Below are 16492 nucleotides of genomic sequence, written 5' to 3' on the forward strand. Positions count from 1 at the left end.
TGAGATGACAAGGTGTCCAATGTCCAAGAATATAATGGTAAAGTGTGATTTCATTTCTCATCATGCACATGGACATATGCAATGCTACAAAATACTTTCAAGTGCCTAATATGTCATGATTATATTTCAACTTTTATTTATTTGTTAATTGTTGTCATTAAGTGCCTGATGAGGTTTTACCACCCTCTCCGAGGAGGAAGATTGGTTTCAATGTACCCAAGCTGATCCTACATAGTAAATACTAAAGCACTAGCCACCTTGGTCAACATTTCTACAAAGTTGTCCGGTGAAGGTACAAACTCTAGGTAAATAGTGCCTAGCTCAACTTGATCTTTGGTGAAATGAAAGTGTACGCCAACATGCGGTGTCCGAGGTGTGATGATCGAGTTACCAACTACTGCAATTACACTCTCATTGTCACAATAGATAACACTTGGTACAACACATGGGAACTGAAGCACTTCTAGTATGCTCCTCGGGTAGATGGCCTCGATGGTGTCATCAAGGAGAGCCCTACACTCAACCTCATCCATGAAAACCACCACTATCTCTTGCTTACGGCTAGTAGACCAAGAAATGGGTTTAGCAAACATGATCTCCAATGGAATACGCTAAGGAATCAGCTGGAAATCCGGTGAAAAAGCTTGCACAATATCCCTCTCATCAAAAACTACATCTCCTAACAATCCCCTTGTTAGTCCGAGGATTGAATAAACGATAGCCCTTCGCTTCAGAGAAGTATTCCACAAAAATGAGATCAACTCAAAGAGTAAGTTTCCTATCATATCATCATTGTGTGCGTGTATGCATAACTCCCAAAGACTCTAAAGTGGAAAACTATAGGCCGAGGGCCAAAGAATGTCTCATATAGAGTCCTTTGAGGAATAGCCTTGTAGTCGAGCACCGGTTGAGAATACACACCGAAGTGTTAATAGCCTCAAACCAAAGGGGCTCAGGTAGCTCTATGGTAAACAACATAGGGCGTGTCATGTTTATGATGGTCTAGTTCCTATGCTCTACAACTCAATTATGAGAGGGAGAGTCGGTAGAGGTAGACTCACAAGTGATGCCATGCTCTTATAGAAACTCAAAAAACTCATAGAAGATAAACTCACCTCCATTATCACTCCCCATGCATCCTATACAACGACCACTCTAGTTATAAACCGATAGCACCCAAGCAAAGAAATATATAAATGCGTCCAACTTATGCTTAAGAAATTGCACTCACATATATCTAGAATGATCATCCACTATCAAAAACAAGTCAAGTATGCCATTCAAGACAACAGTGGATGTTGGCCCACAAAGATCAACATGAATCAATCTAAGAGACACCTTAGCTCTATATGTAGATTGTTGAGGCAACGGGATATGATGCTGCTTCCCGAGTTGACATGCTTTACAAATATCTCGAGATAGCTTCACACGTGGAAAGCCCTCAACTATCTATTGATGTGACAACTCATAAAGAGAGTTGTAGCACCCAAGATATCCCAAGTAAAAATGCCAAAGATGCCCATTGTTCGTATGCTCTTGTGAAGTGGCTAAAGCTTGGAAGCGATGGAACTCTGAGCTCTCAATTGTCCGCTTGGAAAGGAATTGGATAATGTAGTATAGGCCACTAGGTTGTGTCTCATCACGATAAATCACTAAATCAATCTCAAAGTCAAGGACCTTGACTATGGTCACTCTAAATCAATCACTTCTAGGACACTTGCCACCTGAAATGCATGAGGTCAAGAAGTCATTTGTTGTGCAGTGTGATGCATGTGAGAATAATATTGGGGTTGTTTTAATGCAGGATGACCATGTGATTGCTTGTGAGAGTCATGTTCTCCATGGTGCAAAGAGGAATTTGCAGGTCTATGATAAAGAGCTATTCGATGTAATTCATGCACTTTCCACATGGAAACACTATCTTTTAAGGGCTAATTTCATGGTGCAAACACACCATCAAACTTTGCGCTACTTCTTGACTCAAACAAAGTTACCTGAGAAGCATATACAATGGGCAAACTTCTTGTCTATGTTTCACTTTCAAATTGTACACATAGATCGCAAAACAAATATAGTGGCTAAAGCTGATTTATCACACATGCCATGAAGGATCAGTATGCTGTTGATTTATACTTTAAAAATATATATAATCAGCTTTGCCATGGCCAGAAGCATGATCACTTTGTACTTCGAGAGGGCTTTCTCATGATGCATCATGCATACACAACTGTGTGTCACAAAACAATTGAGGACCAAGGTAATGACTGAAATTCATGTTCCTCCCTATGCACGTCATAGAGGCATTAATGCCACATTTAAGGCAATTAAGGACTTTTTTTATTGGCCAACCTTGAGGCATGATGTTGAGAAGCTTTGTCAGGGCATGCATAGTATGCAAGAAAGACAAATATGATAGGTAAAAGATACCAAGTTTATTGCAGTCCTTGCCTATTCCTAAGAGGCCTTTGTAGAGCATTGCTATGGATTTTATCTTTGAGCTTTCATGTACATCTGCAAGGAATGATGGATATGGACTATTATATGCAAGATCAGTAGCAAAGCTACTTTATTCCAATGAGGAAAAAGATAAAGTCCGATCATATGGCACGTCTTTTTATGCAACATGTGTTTAAATACCATGGTATGCCAAAGTCGATCATTAGTGATCGTGACCCATACTTGACAAGTTTGTTTTGGAAAGGATTATTCAAGAATATGGACACGATGATGAAATTCTCTTCATCCTTTCATCCACAAACTGATGGTCAGTCCAAGGAGAATAACTCCACAGTTTTAGATCTTTTGAAGGGCTATGTATCAAACCACAAAGCGCAATGGAAATAGTACTTGCCATTGGTTGAGTTTGTATATAACAAAATAGTGCATAGTTCCACTAGTAAGGCTCCTTTTGAGGTGGTAGACGGTGGTAACTCTCTTTGTGACCCAAGCTATCAATCAAGAATAAAGAATGCACTACAAGGGAAAAGGCTCATAGACTGTTATATAGTTTCATTTTATAAATTAAAACAAAAGTTTACAATTATTCATATAAGTGATCTTGAGCATATGTCAAGGTACTCGCATCTAAATTGCACGTCTTTTGTAAATACGAAGTGTGATTTTAAAAACCTATTTTACACACAAAAGATAATATCTTTGAGGCTGATAACTATGTGGAGAGCATAGATGCAGCTTATCAGAAGGTTAAGTATGCACTTTAAAGATCACAAGATAAAGAAAAGAGAGCAGCTGATTGTCATAGGCATGCTTTGCAATTTGCAAATGGTGATTATGTGTTGCTACATTTTGAAAAAGCATGGCTGAAGAAGATGAAGGGCAAAGAGAGATTATGTCCAAAGGTAAGTATATAATACTATGGGCCATTTCAAGTGTTGGACAGGATCAATGATGCATGTTATAGGCTGAAATTGCCTCCACACTACCGGATACACAATACCTTTCATGTGAGCTTGCTTAGGCCTTTTCAAAGTGATGTGCCAAAGGATATATCTGCTGAAATTCAGCCTGAGATTGGAGTGCTCAATGAGATGCTGGTACCAGAGTAGATTTTGACACACAAAAAGTGAAAGATCATAGGTAAGATTTCCAAATGGTACTTGGTGAAGCTTTAGAACTATTCACCAATGGATGCCAAATGGATGGAGAAGGATGACTTGTTAGACCATCCTTAGTTGTTGCAACTCTATCTTGATGCTTTGAATTTTCCCTCTCTTCAACGTTCTCTTTCATTCGCCAACCATTTCACAACCTTGCATCAAAGATCTCAGCATTCAGATCCTTGGAAATTGAGGAATTTCAATTTTCTTTGCTCTAGACCCTAATTTAGAGCAGACATTAGGGTTTAGCAATTGCCTTGAGAAGCTTGCCAAACATTGAAGGCTCTAATTATGGACTTGGAGCCTTCAATGTTTGGCAAGCTTCTCAAGGTTGAAAGTGATTTTCAGCTAAGATCAGGTGGCGCCAGCCATCAAATTTGGGGTATTTCCACTCTTCTCAAAGTGAGTGAAGGCCAATTGATTGCCTGAATCAAGGGAAAAATCAGATTGAAGACTTATTGGTCACTTTAGACAACAAGGGGAGTTTGGATTGCAAAAGGGGATTGGGAGAATCCCATTGTAAACCAACTTCTACTTCAATAAGGCTAAAGAAATACTAAAAGGTGCACCAAATTTGGGGCCAACCGAGTGTCCATTATCCAAAGATTGGTAGGTAAATTCGTATTTTTAATTTTGAAATAAATGCTTAGTGCTGTAATTAAGTTGTAATTGAGGAATTGCCACCCTCTCTTTGTGCCCAAAAGAAGTGAACACTCGGACGCAAGTAGCCGAATACACACAAGACATCAAAAATGGATGCACAAAATACCAATTGCAAGCAAAGATAAGTCTATGAATGCCCCCAAGAAGAAAAGTATGAGCACTACATATTCCGGTGGTAGAGTGCAAAGAAAAGAAACCCCTTGTAGATACTCAAGATCTATCTCAAAAAGTAAGGATAGTGTGGGACTGCATGGGAACAATATCAAGCACGTTTATTTGAAAGATTGCTCCATGAGATATGAGCTCCAAGCTAATTGTATTTTCTAGGGTTTGGACAACCAGACGTCTACAAAAAGACTTCTTGAAAGTCTTAAGTCGATATAAACAAGGGTGACAAAGTTCTTGGACACTTGGAAAGACCCGAGGTTGACTAGAGTGAATTAACCAAGGGTGACAAGGTCCTTGAGCATCTGTAAAACAGTTGTGTCACACAAAAGAGCTAGAAAACCAGCCTATGTAATTAAATCAGAGCAATCTAGCCCTTCTATGCATATGTTCGAATCATTGGAGAACTTGAATAGTAGCGGTTCAGCACATGGTTTCTATACAATCACTGTAGCAATGTGGATTGGCCGTTCTCAATTGTTTCATCATTGGAAGCATCTTTTGACGATTTCATCATAAAGAAAGTGAGGCTGCACTTCTTCACTCGTGGGAAATGGGAAATGTAGGGTGAAATTCAACGCAATGCATATGGCAATATCCAAGCACTTGCCCTTTGGTTTTGGACATGGATTGAATGCTAGTTTGTCATGGCAATAGTGCAAGTCTGAATTTACTCAGCTTAGCATTAAATTGATGTGCAAACATTAGGGCAAAGCATTGAAAATGATGTATCAACAGGGGTCAAGCTTTTTTTAGCAAATCAGATCAATTTGGAACTGAGGTTTGCATGTATTATACATTATTTGCAGTACACAACACTATGGACGAACTTTGCACCTCCAATGTCCCATTTGAAAGTCAATTGAGATGGAGGACAATACGTGTTCATATGGATTGCACTTGTTGGAGTGTGAACGAATAGATTCGTCGCACACTTGGTCAAGGTAAGTGAGAGCAACTAAGAAAACCACACTTGAGAAAAGTCTAGGTTGATTCAAGAGCAAGTAACATAGGAATCGTTGGCATTGAGAGTGTTGGTTTGTGATAACAAGTCACTTCCACTTGTGCAAGCTTTGAATGATGATGAAGAAACAACGTAAGGAGTACCAACCTTTGGAGCCTAATATGTATCATCTACCGTGCAAGAGGATTCTAGCTCTCTTGTTCTATGAGTCTTTTGTTTCTTTGCAAATTTATTTCATGTGTGCAAGTTAGTTTATGTTCATTGCCCTTTAGATGATTTATACAAACTAGTTTCACAAGTAAGTGGGTAGTTTACAAATATTGTTGTATGATCATCACCGAGAGATATGCATGATAGTGCATGGCCTGCAGCCTACAAGACATGTCTGTATTTAGCAAAGTTAGACTGCAATGGATAAATGAGGACAAGCGAGGGCTAATTTGAGGAGACCTTTAGAGCCAAATACATCATATTGTAGACAAAGACATGCCAAAACCCTCGCACCTCTTACAAGAGGCAAGATGCTACATATGGAAGTCCCACTTGTTTGCCACTCTCATGCATGACCTCACACCAAACTTCTATGCATGAAAGATTATGTGCCTACTATTTTAGGTGGCTGATCCAATCAGACGAAATGATGAACTATGGACACCAGCACATATCAAACATAGAGATTGTTCTCATCAACTCTCTCATTATTGTTCTCATGCTCCCAAAAGTACCATCTCCAGTAGCATTGTTTTACGTGCTGCCAATGGAGATGTATTAGCAGCTTGTAGAGCTGCAACCTTCCCATTTATCACTTTTCCTAGAGGCCATGCGGATGCTCAATTACCATGAATTTATGACCTGTAAAGTGGACTGCAAAATTTCATTTGCAGCAGTCACAAACTATGTTACAAGACCAGGACGTCTATAAAAGCCTCAAGGAGGCCAACCATTCCAAGAGTCTCATCAAGCATCCTTTAGCAATCAACCCTACAGCAACCATTAGTTGATCAACCATGGTGTCAAGTAGGAAGATGGGAGGCAAGAGCAAAGCAAAATCCTTCAGCTGTTCCAAGACTGGCCCCCTTCCATGAAGACAGTGATTGTCAGCACTATGACAAAAGCGAGACCTCAAATGTTAAAAACTCCAAGTACTTTTGCTCCTTTTTGAAGTAGAGAGGCTTTATATTCATACAGGTAGACACTAATCTAGGATGGGATTCTGCAGCATTGGGCATTGTCCTAGGTCAATGACCCCCTGAAGGCAAGGGGAGCTAAGAGTCCAGTAAAAAGGAATCAAGAGTTCATTTGACAACATTTCATGTGATCACTACACTTGGACTATATGGCGTTGACAGTCTCATCCACACACCACAAGAGTGCAGGATGATAGAATGGGACATCAGCTCTTACGACCAAAGCTTGTAGGTCTAACATGCTACTAGTCCTAGGTTTGAGAGTGAAGCCCACTTGGCTTTGTGGCTGGGAGGTTAGTTTGATGTCCATCCCTCTATCTTCCTTGTCTATGCATGTGCGTTGTGTGGAGGTTGGATCTATGTGGGTGTCGCGCCCAATGTGTTTAACTGCTAGAGACCGGGTTTTACTCTCATCTTGGCAAATTTAAAACAATTGATGCTGATATTTTCAAGGTTAGATATAAACCTCCTTTGCTTTAAGAGGAAAGAAAAAATGATTAGCCTTGGTTTTTACACTCTCAAAGATTATCAGCACCCATATATCCTTCAGCTATAAAATGGTCGATGGAGATCTCTGTTAGTTTGTTTACTTCGGGTATGATTTGCTAAATTCAAAGGAGCAGGTAAAAAGCCGCATCAAGAGTACCCAAACAATTTGTTGACACAAAAGAAGGCTTGGATGCACAACAATTGGCCCATATGACATGGAAACTATAAGGCAAAATCATCATTTGAAACTACACATTTTGTTTACATTTTTAGCAGCTGTTACTGGATTCTTCTTGCACTTCATGATATTTATGTCATTGAATTAATTGGCATGTGCGAGACATATATCCACATTTACTTGTAGACATAATAATCAAAGCTCAGGTCCATGAAATCAAACCTGGTAAGGAAAAGGTACACGAAAGTATTTGAAGATGACTACAAATACGAAAAGGTTGTCAACTGAAAGACTTTGCTCTACTATGTACCTACAATCAAGAGAAAGGAAAATCATACAACATCCTCTTTTGCTCTTTGAACAATATCTTTTCTTTTTCCCAAAGAATGAACAGGACTTCTCTTTCCAAAAAGCAGATACTCTATGGGTAATACTCTTTGAAGAAGAGTTTCTGCAAAAAACAATCAACTCTACTATGTACCTACAATCAATGAGAGGAAAATCATACAACACCCTCTTTTGCTCTTTGAACAATATTTTCTTTTCCCAGAGAATGAACAGGGCTTCTCTTCTTTCCAAAAAGCAGATCTAATGGTATTACTCTTTGAAGAAGAGTTTCCACAAAAAAACAATCAGCACAATATGTGGATTTCGACTTCCTAAAACAACACAAATATATTAGCCTTGAAACCAAACGTCTCATTTTGCTATTCTTATTTTCTTGGAGCACATAACTACCTTGATCTGTCAGAACTTCAAAAGTAATCATCTTGACTTCCATCATGAACTGTACAAACAGCGTGCAACCTAGGAGCCGTGATTCAAGCAAACACAAAGAAGACCAAAAAAAATAGCATAAGCAAGCATCATACCATGCTAACTCAGCCAGAACTTATCTCCACCATGTCAGAAGCAAAGACCTCACATACCACCAGCAACCTTAATATCTTAGCAGAGGGCAGCTGTCTATGTCTGTTAGAATGCTTGCACACTTCCAAAGGCCCTCCCCAATCTAATATATTTAATCCTGGTGGAATTCATTCAAAAGGCTGGAATGCTTTGGCACTTACAAAGGGACCCTTTGCAAGCGTTGTAGCTAGGGTTTGGAGTCAATCCTCAACTTTTATAGGGATGGGTAAGCTTTGTGTTGATTTTTCTCAGTTTAGAACTGTGTGCTGGTTATAGCACTTTGGACCTTGCTCGCCTTTTAGGTTTCTTGGTTTTCTAGTACTAGGGTTTTCACTTTTTCTACTTAGTGTCAATACACATGATCATTACACTATATGCCTATCAATCCACCTATAAATCAGAACAACTACTTATGGACTTCCAGAATTTCACAAGAACAGGATAGCCATTACACTTTATTATCATACATGAACACATGCACAGGATTACTACTCCTTGTCATTGACACATTTTTGACAGAAAATTCATAGCACATTGGGAGTGACTTGGGAATTCATGCTGTTATCTTGGTGCAAGTATACCAAATAATTTTTCATTATCATAATAGAATATGTCTTTTTTAATTGAAGAGTGTGTACCCTTCTCTTGTAGAAGTGGAACACCCCAGAAAAATGTTTATAACAGCTCTGTGCTACACCTTAGCCTCAAATAGGACATTAGTTTCCTCTCCTCTTTGGAAGTGTCAACTCAGGTGATCTTTGATACTATGTGTGAGCTCTGTCATTGCAAGAACCATGAAAAGAACAGCTGATCATCCATATCTTAGACATTCAATCTTTTGGACAAAGGAGAGGCCTTTATGCTAACTCAAGAACAACACAACAATACAAAATAGAAGAATGATTATTACCCTGCAAAAAATTCAGAGGCTCGCCCACTTCCGTACTTGGCCCCTATGATAAGTCCAAATGTTATTGCAGCACAAACCTGCACAAAATCAACAAAGCTATTACAGAACTGCGATGACTTGAAAAATCCAGGGTTTCCTCCTAATCCTGTATACGGGATGCCTTAATGCTTCTCCAAAAGGCGAGTATCCCCAATCCACCAAAGAAAAAAAAACCTCAGTTTTTGAAAGGGAAAAAGAGCCCCTGTAAAGAACATTATGCTATATGAGTGTCATAACACATCCGATATAGTAAAGTCTATTTGACAAAAGTGTAACAATCTGCATAGTAGCCTGCAAGGGTAGAAAATCGCAACCATGAAAGTCACCCTTGTTTCAAAAGAAAAATAACCTTTCTAATCACCCAATGTTCACAGTTGGCAATGCTAAATAAAACTTATAATGCATCCAAGATAGCACAATAACTTTGACAAACATACCAACATTTGGCATGATCACTAAAGCAAATGCATTACACGTGTATCATGAAATTCACCTCAGGTTACTAGAGGGCCCATATAACACTGTAAGCATGTGGAAATACACAAATGTTTGAAAGTGGCACGCACACAAATTGGATATAAGTTGCTGGTAGAGACACTATATCTCTGGATGATTTAGGCACCTACCCTTATCTTCGAAAATGTGAGTTCTCAAAGAAGTACCTAGCCTTATCTTGTGAGTTCTCAAAGAAGCTAGGATGTTGCAAATAGCACCTCAAATTTTAAGTTAAACCCTATATCACATTTATCAAGTGATAAACCTAGAAGATGGTTACCATGACATGCTAGGGCATCTAGGCAACTTTAAAACCTAGTATTCCAAGGAACTCATTCAAATGCACACAAAACTAGGAATAAATGTGGAGTTGATGGAGATTGGAATAAGGGGATTTGTGCAGATGTGGAGGAACTGAAGAAGATTGGGACAATGGAGTTGGTGAATGTGAGGTGTCATGGAATATATGGTTGAACCAATGGGTGAAGATGGAGCTCTATCACTATCCATCTTGAAATAGTTGGAATAAGAATTTTCAATGTTCAAAACAAAAGTCAATTGCCATAGTTAAGTTCCCAAGCCGAACAACTAAGGTCCTAGCATTGTTGCCACAGTGCAGATGAGTAGACAAGCACGATGCATATTTCAAGTGCATAAACCGTGGGCACTTGCAAGACTGATACACTTCAGCCATTTAATTTCTTTGAATGTCAACAGATGCAACCATCATCTCCCAAGTTTACTTCCTATCCACAAAAGACATTAGGGTCGAATGCACTAGTGTCAAAGAGAGTAGACAAAGGGTTTATTATACACACGGGTGAGCCTCTATCTCTTGTTCATTCTGATGTTTGTGGACCTATGCCTTGCAACTTGTTAGGAGGCACGAAGTATTTTATTACTTTCATTGATAATTACTCAAATAAGGTCTAGGCATACCCCATCAATCAAGAATCAAAAGTCTTGGCTATGTTTCAGCATTGGATTTCTTTTGTTGAGAACTAGTTTAGGTATAGACTGAAATGCCTACGATTTAACAATGGGGATGAGTATGTATCTAGGGTCTTTGCATAATTTTGTGATGAGAGAGGTATTAAGTGTCAACCGATCACCCCGTATACCCCACCCCATGGTTGAGCACATGAACAAGACGATTCAAGATTGAGTCTATAGTATGCTTAGCTAGGCAAGCTTTGTTAGATTTTCTCAATGCCCCACCCTCATAAGGTATCACCAATGATCCATGGTGCTCTAGGTTGTAAACCCCCATTATGAGGAGAAGCCATGTGTGGAGAAGCCATGTGTGAGTACAGACATTGGGTGGATTCTACTTATATGTTAGATGAGGTCTGTGTAGCTGGATGGCAAAAAGTTAACCTTTGTGGATCTAGCCTTTGGGTTACATAGAGTAGTTATGATGGTAGCAACTCGAGGTACAATGCATCGAGTTGCGAGATGTGGGAGTTATCAAGGGCAGCCCTATTATGGTCTTGCAAAGAGCATTACAAATTTCATTCACATGATTTAACTGAATAATTGAAGATAGGAAGAAGATCAAAAATTTACCCAAAAGACAACTGTCTTTATAGCCACTGCTTGAAACATTGCTGGTTGTTCCACAAGTATTGGACCTTCTATTTCCCCAACAGAGGAAACAGTTTGCACAGCTACTTCAACAGTTTCAGCAACTAATTCAGTGGCTTCAACCATCACAGCATCTAACGTTGGTAGCAGCTCGGAAGATCCTGTGTGATTAATAGTGCTTTCCGAATCCTGGTACAAGGATTTCTTGACTGAGCCTTCACAGTCATCCTTTGAATGATATTCTTCTTGTTCTGGAACAAAATCAGGCTAAAATGAATCAATAGAAGAATGCTAACTGATTGATTTTTTATCAGAGCTACAACTCCAAGGGTTGGGTGGACATAGCTCTTAATGTGTATTTATGGCTACTTGAGAACAAAACTTGGCACCAAAATAGGACAATTTCAAAATGCTGATTTATCCCCAAAAGATAGCATTGAAAACAATCTGCATGAGCTGCTTTAGAATGAAGCTTAAACAATGCCACATCAATAGAGTCATCATACTTGGCTATAGAAAAGAACATCATGGGACACCTGAACTCCTGGTTTCTTTCGTGCTTTTCGGTGATACAAATTTCCATAGTCCATACTTGATACCACTGTGCAGCAAACCTGTCACAACAAAGTCAATATTAGCTCGGTGCTTAGAGCAATACAGTTAAAACCAGATTTTGGCGTGCCCGTACTAAAGCTTTCAGACATGAACTACAATAAATACTGAAACTCTATGCAGACCTCTTTCAAATAACAGTCCACTTGATGGTCCCGCACCATGCCCTTTAATTGCCTCGGGAAAGCCCTTGTCAGTTGACTTCCAGTCCTGAAATGTGAGTCATGATCATAGTAGCCAAAATACTAGATATAAAACAGTTTAGATCACTTTTTTAAAAACAGATAGAGATATCATTAACTTCATCACATTATTTCTGCGCTCTGCTGAATGCTATATGGCTGTGGAATGGTGCTTCAGTCCACCTCTATACAGGCTAATGCACCCATGGATATAACTGATACATATTACTACTAATAGGAAACAAAAAATCAGCTCCTCCAACACAAAACACACCGCTCATTGATTTATAGATGCCATGTATATGTGATACCAAGTCATGTAATCTGCACCTTAGTCACAAAGAACATGAACAGGGAGCGCAACTGGAACAGGAAGGGAATGGGACATTAAGAAATAAACACATTTGCAATTTCACAAATCTGCAATAAACAAATTCTGAGGCATTCAAAGACACTCTAAAAGCACACTCTAAATATTCGATTGCATGACTAAAACAAACAACCAGTGCATCATATATTAAGACAGTTGAGAATTGCAAGGCTGAGAGAGAGTAAGAGCTGACACACGCACACACACATGATGGAAGGCAGAAGGCGGAGGCAGCAGACAGGAGGAGAACATGGGTAGCACATGGAGAAAGTCCCGTCAAGAGGGCATGAAGGTCAACATGTTCCACCAGGCTAGAATGAACCGTTCCTCACAACATTCCCTGGCAGTGGAAAATGACAGGAAATGTTCCAGCATTTTGGAATATGTTCCCTTTTCCATCATATTAGGGAGCACCATTCCTGCATTCCAAGAAGCCATTCCACCCATTCCATGTGATACAATCTGCACGCTGTACAGCACCCCTAAGAAAGATACTGTTCTGTATAATAATTACCCGCCAAAATAAGTTGGCAGGCTGATTGTGACCTGCATGAGCTATCTAGACAGTTTTGCATGTTTCCTAGCACACACTCCAAGTTAAGTGTATCACCAGTGCATCAATGTTAAGATCCATTGTATTGCAATTGGTTAAACTATGAGCATAGAAGAGCTAATCCAAGCTTACAGAATTGTAGAGGTGAGCGCAAGGTCACATGAATGAGCTCTTCATGTTGATTCAACGCACTTGCTTTCAGTCACCCGGATTTTAAGGGCCCATAGTTGCAGACAACAGAGGAACTTGTGTCTATAGACCACTGGTTCACAAATGAGTCAAAGACACTAAGGGGATGCAGGTACAGGTGCAAAAGCAACAGTTTCAACAACTCCATGTGTATGGCACTGTGTCTTAAATGCACAACTTGCATAAAAGATGAGAGAACGTACCCCAAGCTCTATATAGCTCCATTGATTCATTATTAGGCTGTTCACTAAGCACATCAAGGACCAAACTAGCAGTGATTTTGGGCTTCTTCCCCATTTGATCACCTTTATTTTCAACATTTTCAGATTGCTGCCTATTAGAGCAGTCCTTAGCTATATGCCCCTCCAATTTACAAACAAAACATTTAGTTGCAGAGCCACCAATTCTCTGCATTGTTCAGAACTTCTCTATCTTCCCTATTGCTGTTTTTGCCTTTTGCCAGCTTTAAAATCAGATAAGTCCCATTTCTCAGCCTTGGGAGACTTCTTTTCAGGCTTGTCATCACCTCCCTTGAAGCAAGAAGTCTTCCCAATTAGCAAAGCATCTGCTGTACATGTTGTTTTAATCAACTGAGACATGTTGGTCACTATTGTCTTAATGTGAACATCTCTAATCTCAATGCAAACTTTAGATGACTTGGTGAAGTTCCCTCTTGAGTATGTGGCATCAAACTGTTAAATAAAGGTTAAAGCCTTCAGCTTATCTTGCACGGCACTAAATACTTCAAACTTCACTGCTTTGCCACCCTCATTAAAGTCTTTTGCCTTCCCTTTTGGGGCCACACTATCATAAGCACATGGCTGCAGAATGGGTATGTTGGCTGCATTTACATCATTACCACCATTAAATGGAGCATTCATATGACCAACATTCATTACATGAGCCCCAAACACATCTGAGGTAGCAAATACATTCCCAAATATTCTTGTTTGCGCGTCAGCAACCATGCAAATATAATTGTTCTTTGGATTATCCATACCACCAGCCAATCCTAGCTAAATAGGACTATGCATTGCTTGCTGCATACCATAAGCATTTGGACCATACATTCTCATAGCTGAACCATGACCAGCCATTGCATGGAATATGGAACCACTTCCAAAGTATGTTGGGTGACCATTATTGGGATGCATACTTTGCTGTCAAAAAGCCATCAAATTGGCATTTCCAAGATTGCCATGCATCTCTTGTCCTTGCCCCATTGCCAACATTTGCTTCTGCTCATTAGTAGCATTTCAAACTTCTTGCGGCTAAGTTGCCTCAGCTTTTGGGACCGCATGCTAACCACAAACTTTGGATGACGATTTCAGGCATTGCATTTCCTCCAATGCTTTGTGACCCTTCAGATTGTGATGCATCACTCTAACTTGAATCCTTGGACCTCACCACTAGAGTATGATGATGATATGCTTGCTAATTTTCGCACAACTGATCACAAATTCAGCAAAATACAAATGCACTAGCTTGCAATCAAGTGTCTTAGACCCACCTACTCCAAGGAGTTAATGTATCCTAGTGATGGAGCGATGAAAGCAGCCTTCCTTCACATAGGGTGGTAATTAACCTAATTTAACAGCAGGCAAAAGATTCCCAAATCAAAAATAAACACTTTACCACTTAGATCTTCGACCGCCGACACCAGATTAGCATCAAAACTAGCGCCTCTTGCAGTATTTAACTTCAATCGCTTCAAATATGTAGTACACTAAGATGCAGGCTGATCTCTCTACAAATTTGAACTCTTTGGGCTGTCACAATTGACCAGCATGGCAGCACCATCAGGATTAAATTTTCCCCTTGATTTTGGTATAATTTGGGCACAAATTCAACTAAGAACACTTACATGCAAAACAATCTAATTGTGGATGTGCAATCTCCTTCAGATCAGCTGTAATTCCTTCAATTCCTGCAGCTGCTCTCATCATTAGGCTTCAAATTTATGGGCATGCTTCTCAAGAAGGCTGAGAAACCCTAAATTCGCTAAAAATTATGATTTATGAAAACAAATGTAATGCAGGGAAAGAGAATGACCAATTTGTTGCCAGAAATGGGTCAAAACTGTTGTCCCCTCCACCCAGCCAGCATTAAATGCAGTAACCAGCTGGTTTTCTCTTCGTATTGCTCTCATCTGCTGTCATAGATGCTGTAGCAGCTGTTGCCCACAGCGTAGAGGTCTTCTAAATCAGTCCCCATTAGCAAATCCCCTTCCTGATGACTGGAAACCATCTTGATAGCAGGCATCTACAGCAAAATGGGCTCCTCCTAGCCTCAGCCAGCTCCAATCAATCCCCCAACAGGCTTGCATGGCAAATTCTCTCTCTTCTTGACAAGTGGTACACATTCCAATGCAAGACTTAGCTTCTAGACTTAATTTCCAACAATTAACAAATTGTGGAAATTAAAAATTTTTTGTTTTGTTTTGTGAGTCGGGTGTGCACCGGAAATTACATGTTTTGGGGCAGTTTTAAAGAAGCTAATGCATTTTTAACTCAACACCTCCTCTTAGGCCTAAAATGGGAACCAAGAAGGGACTCAAAAAAAGACTCAAGCCAATTTTTACCCCAAGGCATCCCATCTCAAAGCAGCCAAAGCATCAGACGAAGGGTGCACGTTTGTTGCCCAATGGTGTACCAATGATGGAAATTAAAAATCATCTTGTTCTTGCTTACAAATTGGCCACTGCCCTTTGAACTTGAAAGTCTTTCTAACTTTCATTAATCCTAAGCCTCCGTATTAAATGTTTAATTTTTCTCTAGCCCAAATGACACCACAAGTCATTTCTAAGGGACCATTGAATGTGTAATTTTTCTCTAGCCCAAATGACACCACAAGTCATTTCTAAGGGACCATTGAATGTGTAAGACTAAGATTGCCATTAAGCACCCACTAGTGCCTCTTCAACATAACTTATAACGACTTTTGCCAATGTTCCCCACTACCCAACTTGGGTTTTGGAGTGTCACCGTGCCTAAATAACTTGCACTTCACATCTGCACCTCACATAAGCACAACTTAATTATACCAAAGCAAAGCAATAAAAACACACATCTCCGTGACAAACTCACCAAGCAAAGATCACGAATAGCTCTAGTCCACAATCTTGTTGAAGAGAAGAGATCCCTCAATGTTAATGACACATTGACCAAAGGGTTTCTTTACTTCACCAAGAGAAGATAACGAACAGTTCTAGTCCACAATCTTGTTGAAGAGAAGAGATCCTTACTGTTAATGATGTGTGTAAGGACCAAGAGTTGCTTTAAAATAGCTCGACACTCTTGAAAAAGCAAACCGAACTTTTGAAATAATTACTGAGCCTGTCAACTCATTAAGCCCCACATTTGGCCATCATAACACCCATCTAGGGG

The 16492-nt window shown here is 39.7% G+C and overlaps 1 protein-coding gene across 1 annotated transcript in view; it reads right to left on the reverse strand.

The window, feature by feature from the left end:
* Nucleotides 1-16492, reverse strand: part of PDE149 (integral membrane TerC family protein) — a 188362-nt gene that overhangs the window by 124123 nt on the left and 47747 nt on the right. Inside the window, exons 2-6 of the mRNA XM_087699904.1 lie at nt 11938-12022; nt 11737-11814; nt 11183-11451; nt 9083-9159; nt 7486-7573 (exon numbers count right to left, since the gene is read on the reverse strand). Of these exons, the coding sequence (XP_087556030.1) occupies nt 7486-7573; nt 9083-9159; nt 11183-11451; nt 11737-11814; nt 11938-12022 (597 nt within the window). The remainder of the gene's footprint in view (nt 1-7485; nt 7574-9082; nt 9160-11182; nt 11452-11736; nt 11815-11937; nt 12023-16492) is intronic.

Source organism: Lygodium microphyllum, chromosome 2 (assembly GCF_053477565.2).
Source record: "Lygodium microphyllum isolate KBCC chromosome 2, Lygodium_microphyllum_v1.1.10, whole genome shotgun sequence".
Taxonomy (NCBI): domain Eukaryota; kingdom Viridiplantae; phylum Streptophyta; class Polypodiopsida; order Schizaeales; family Lygodiaceae; genus Lygodium; species Lygodium microphyllum.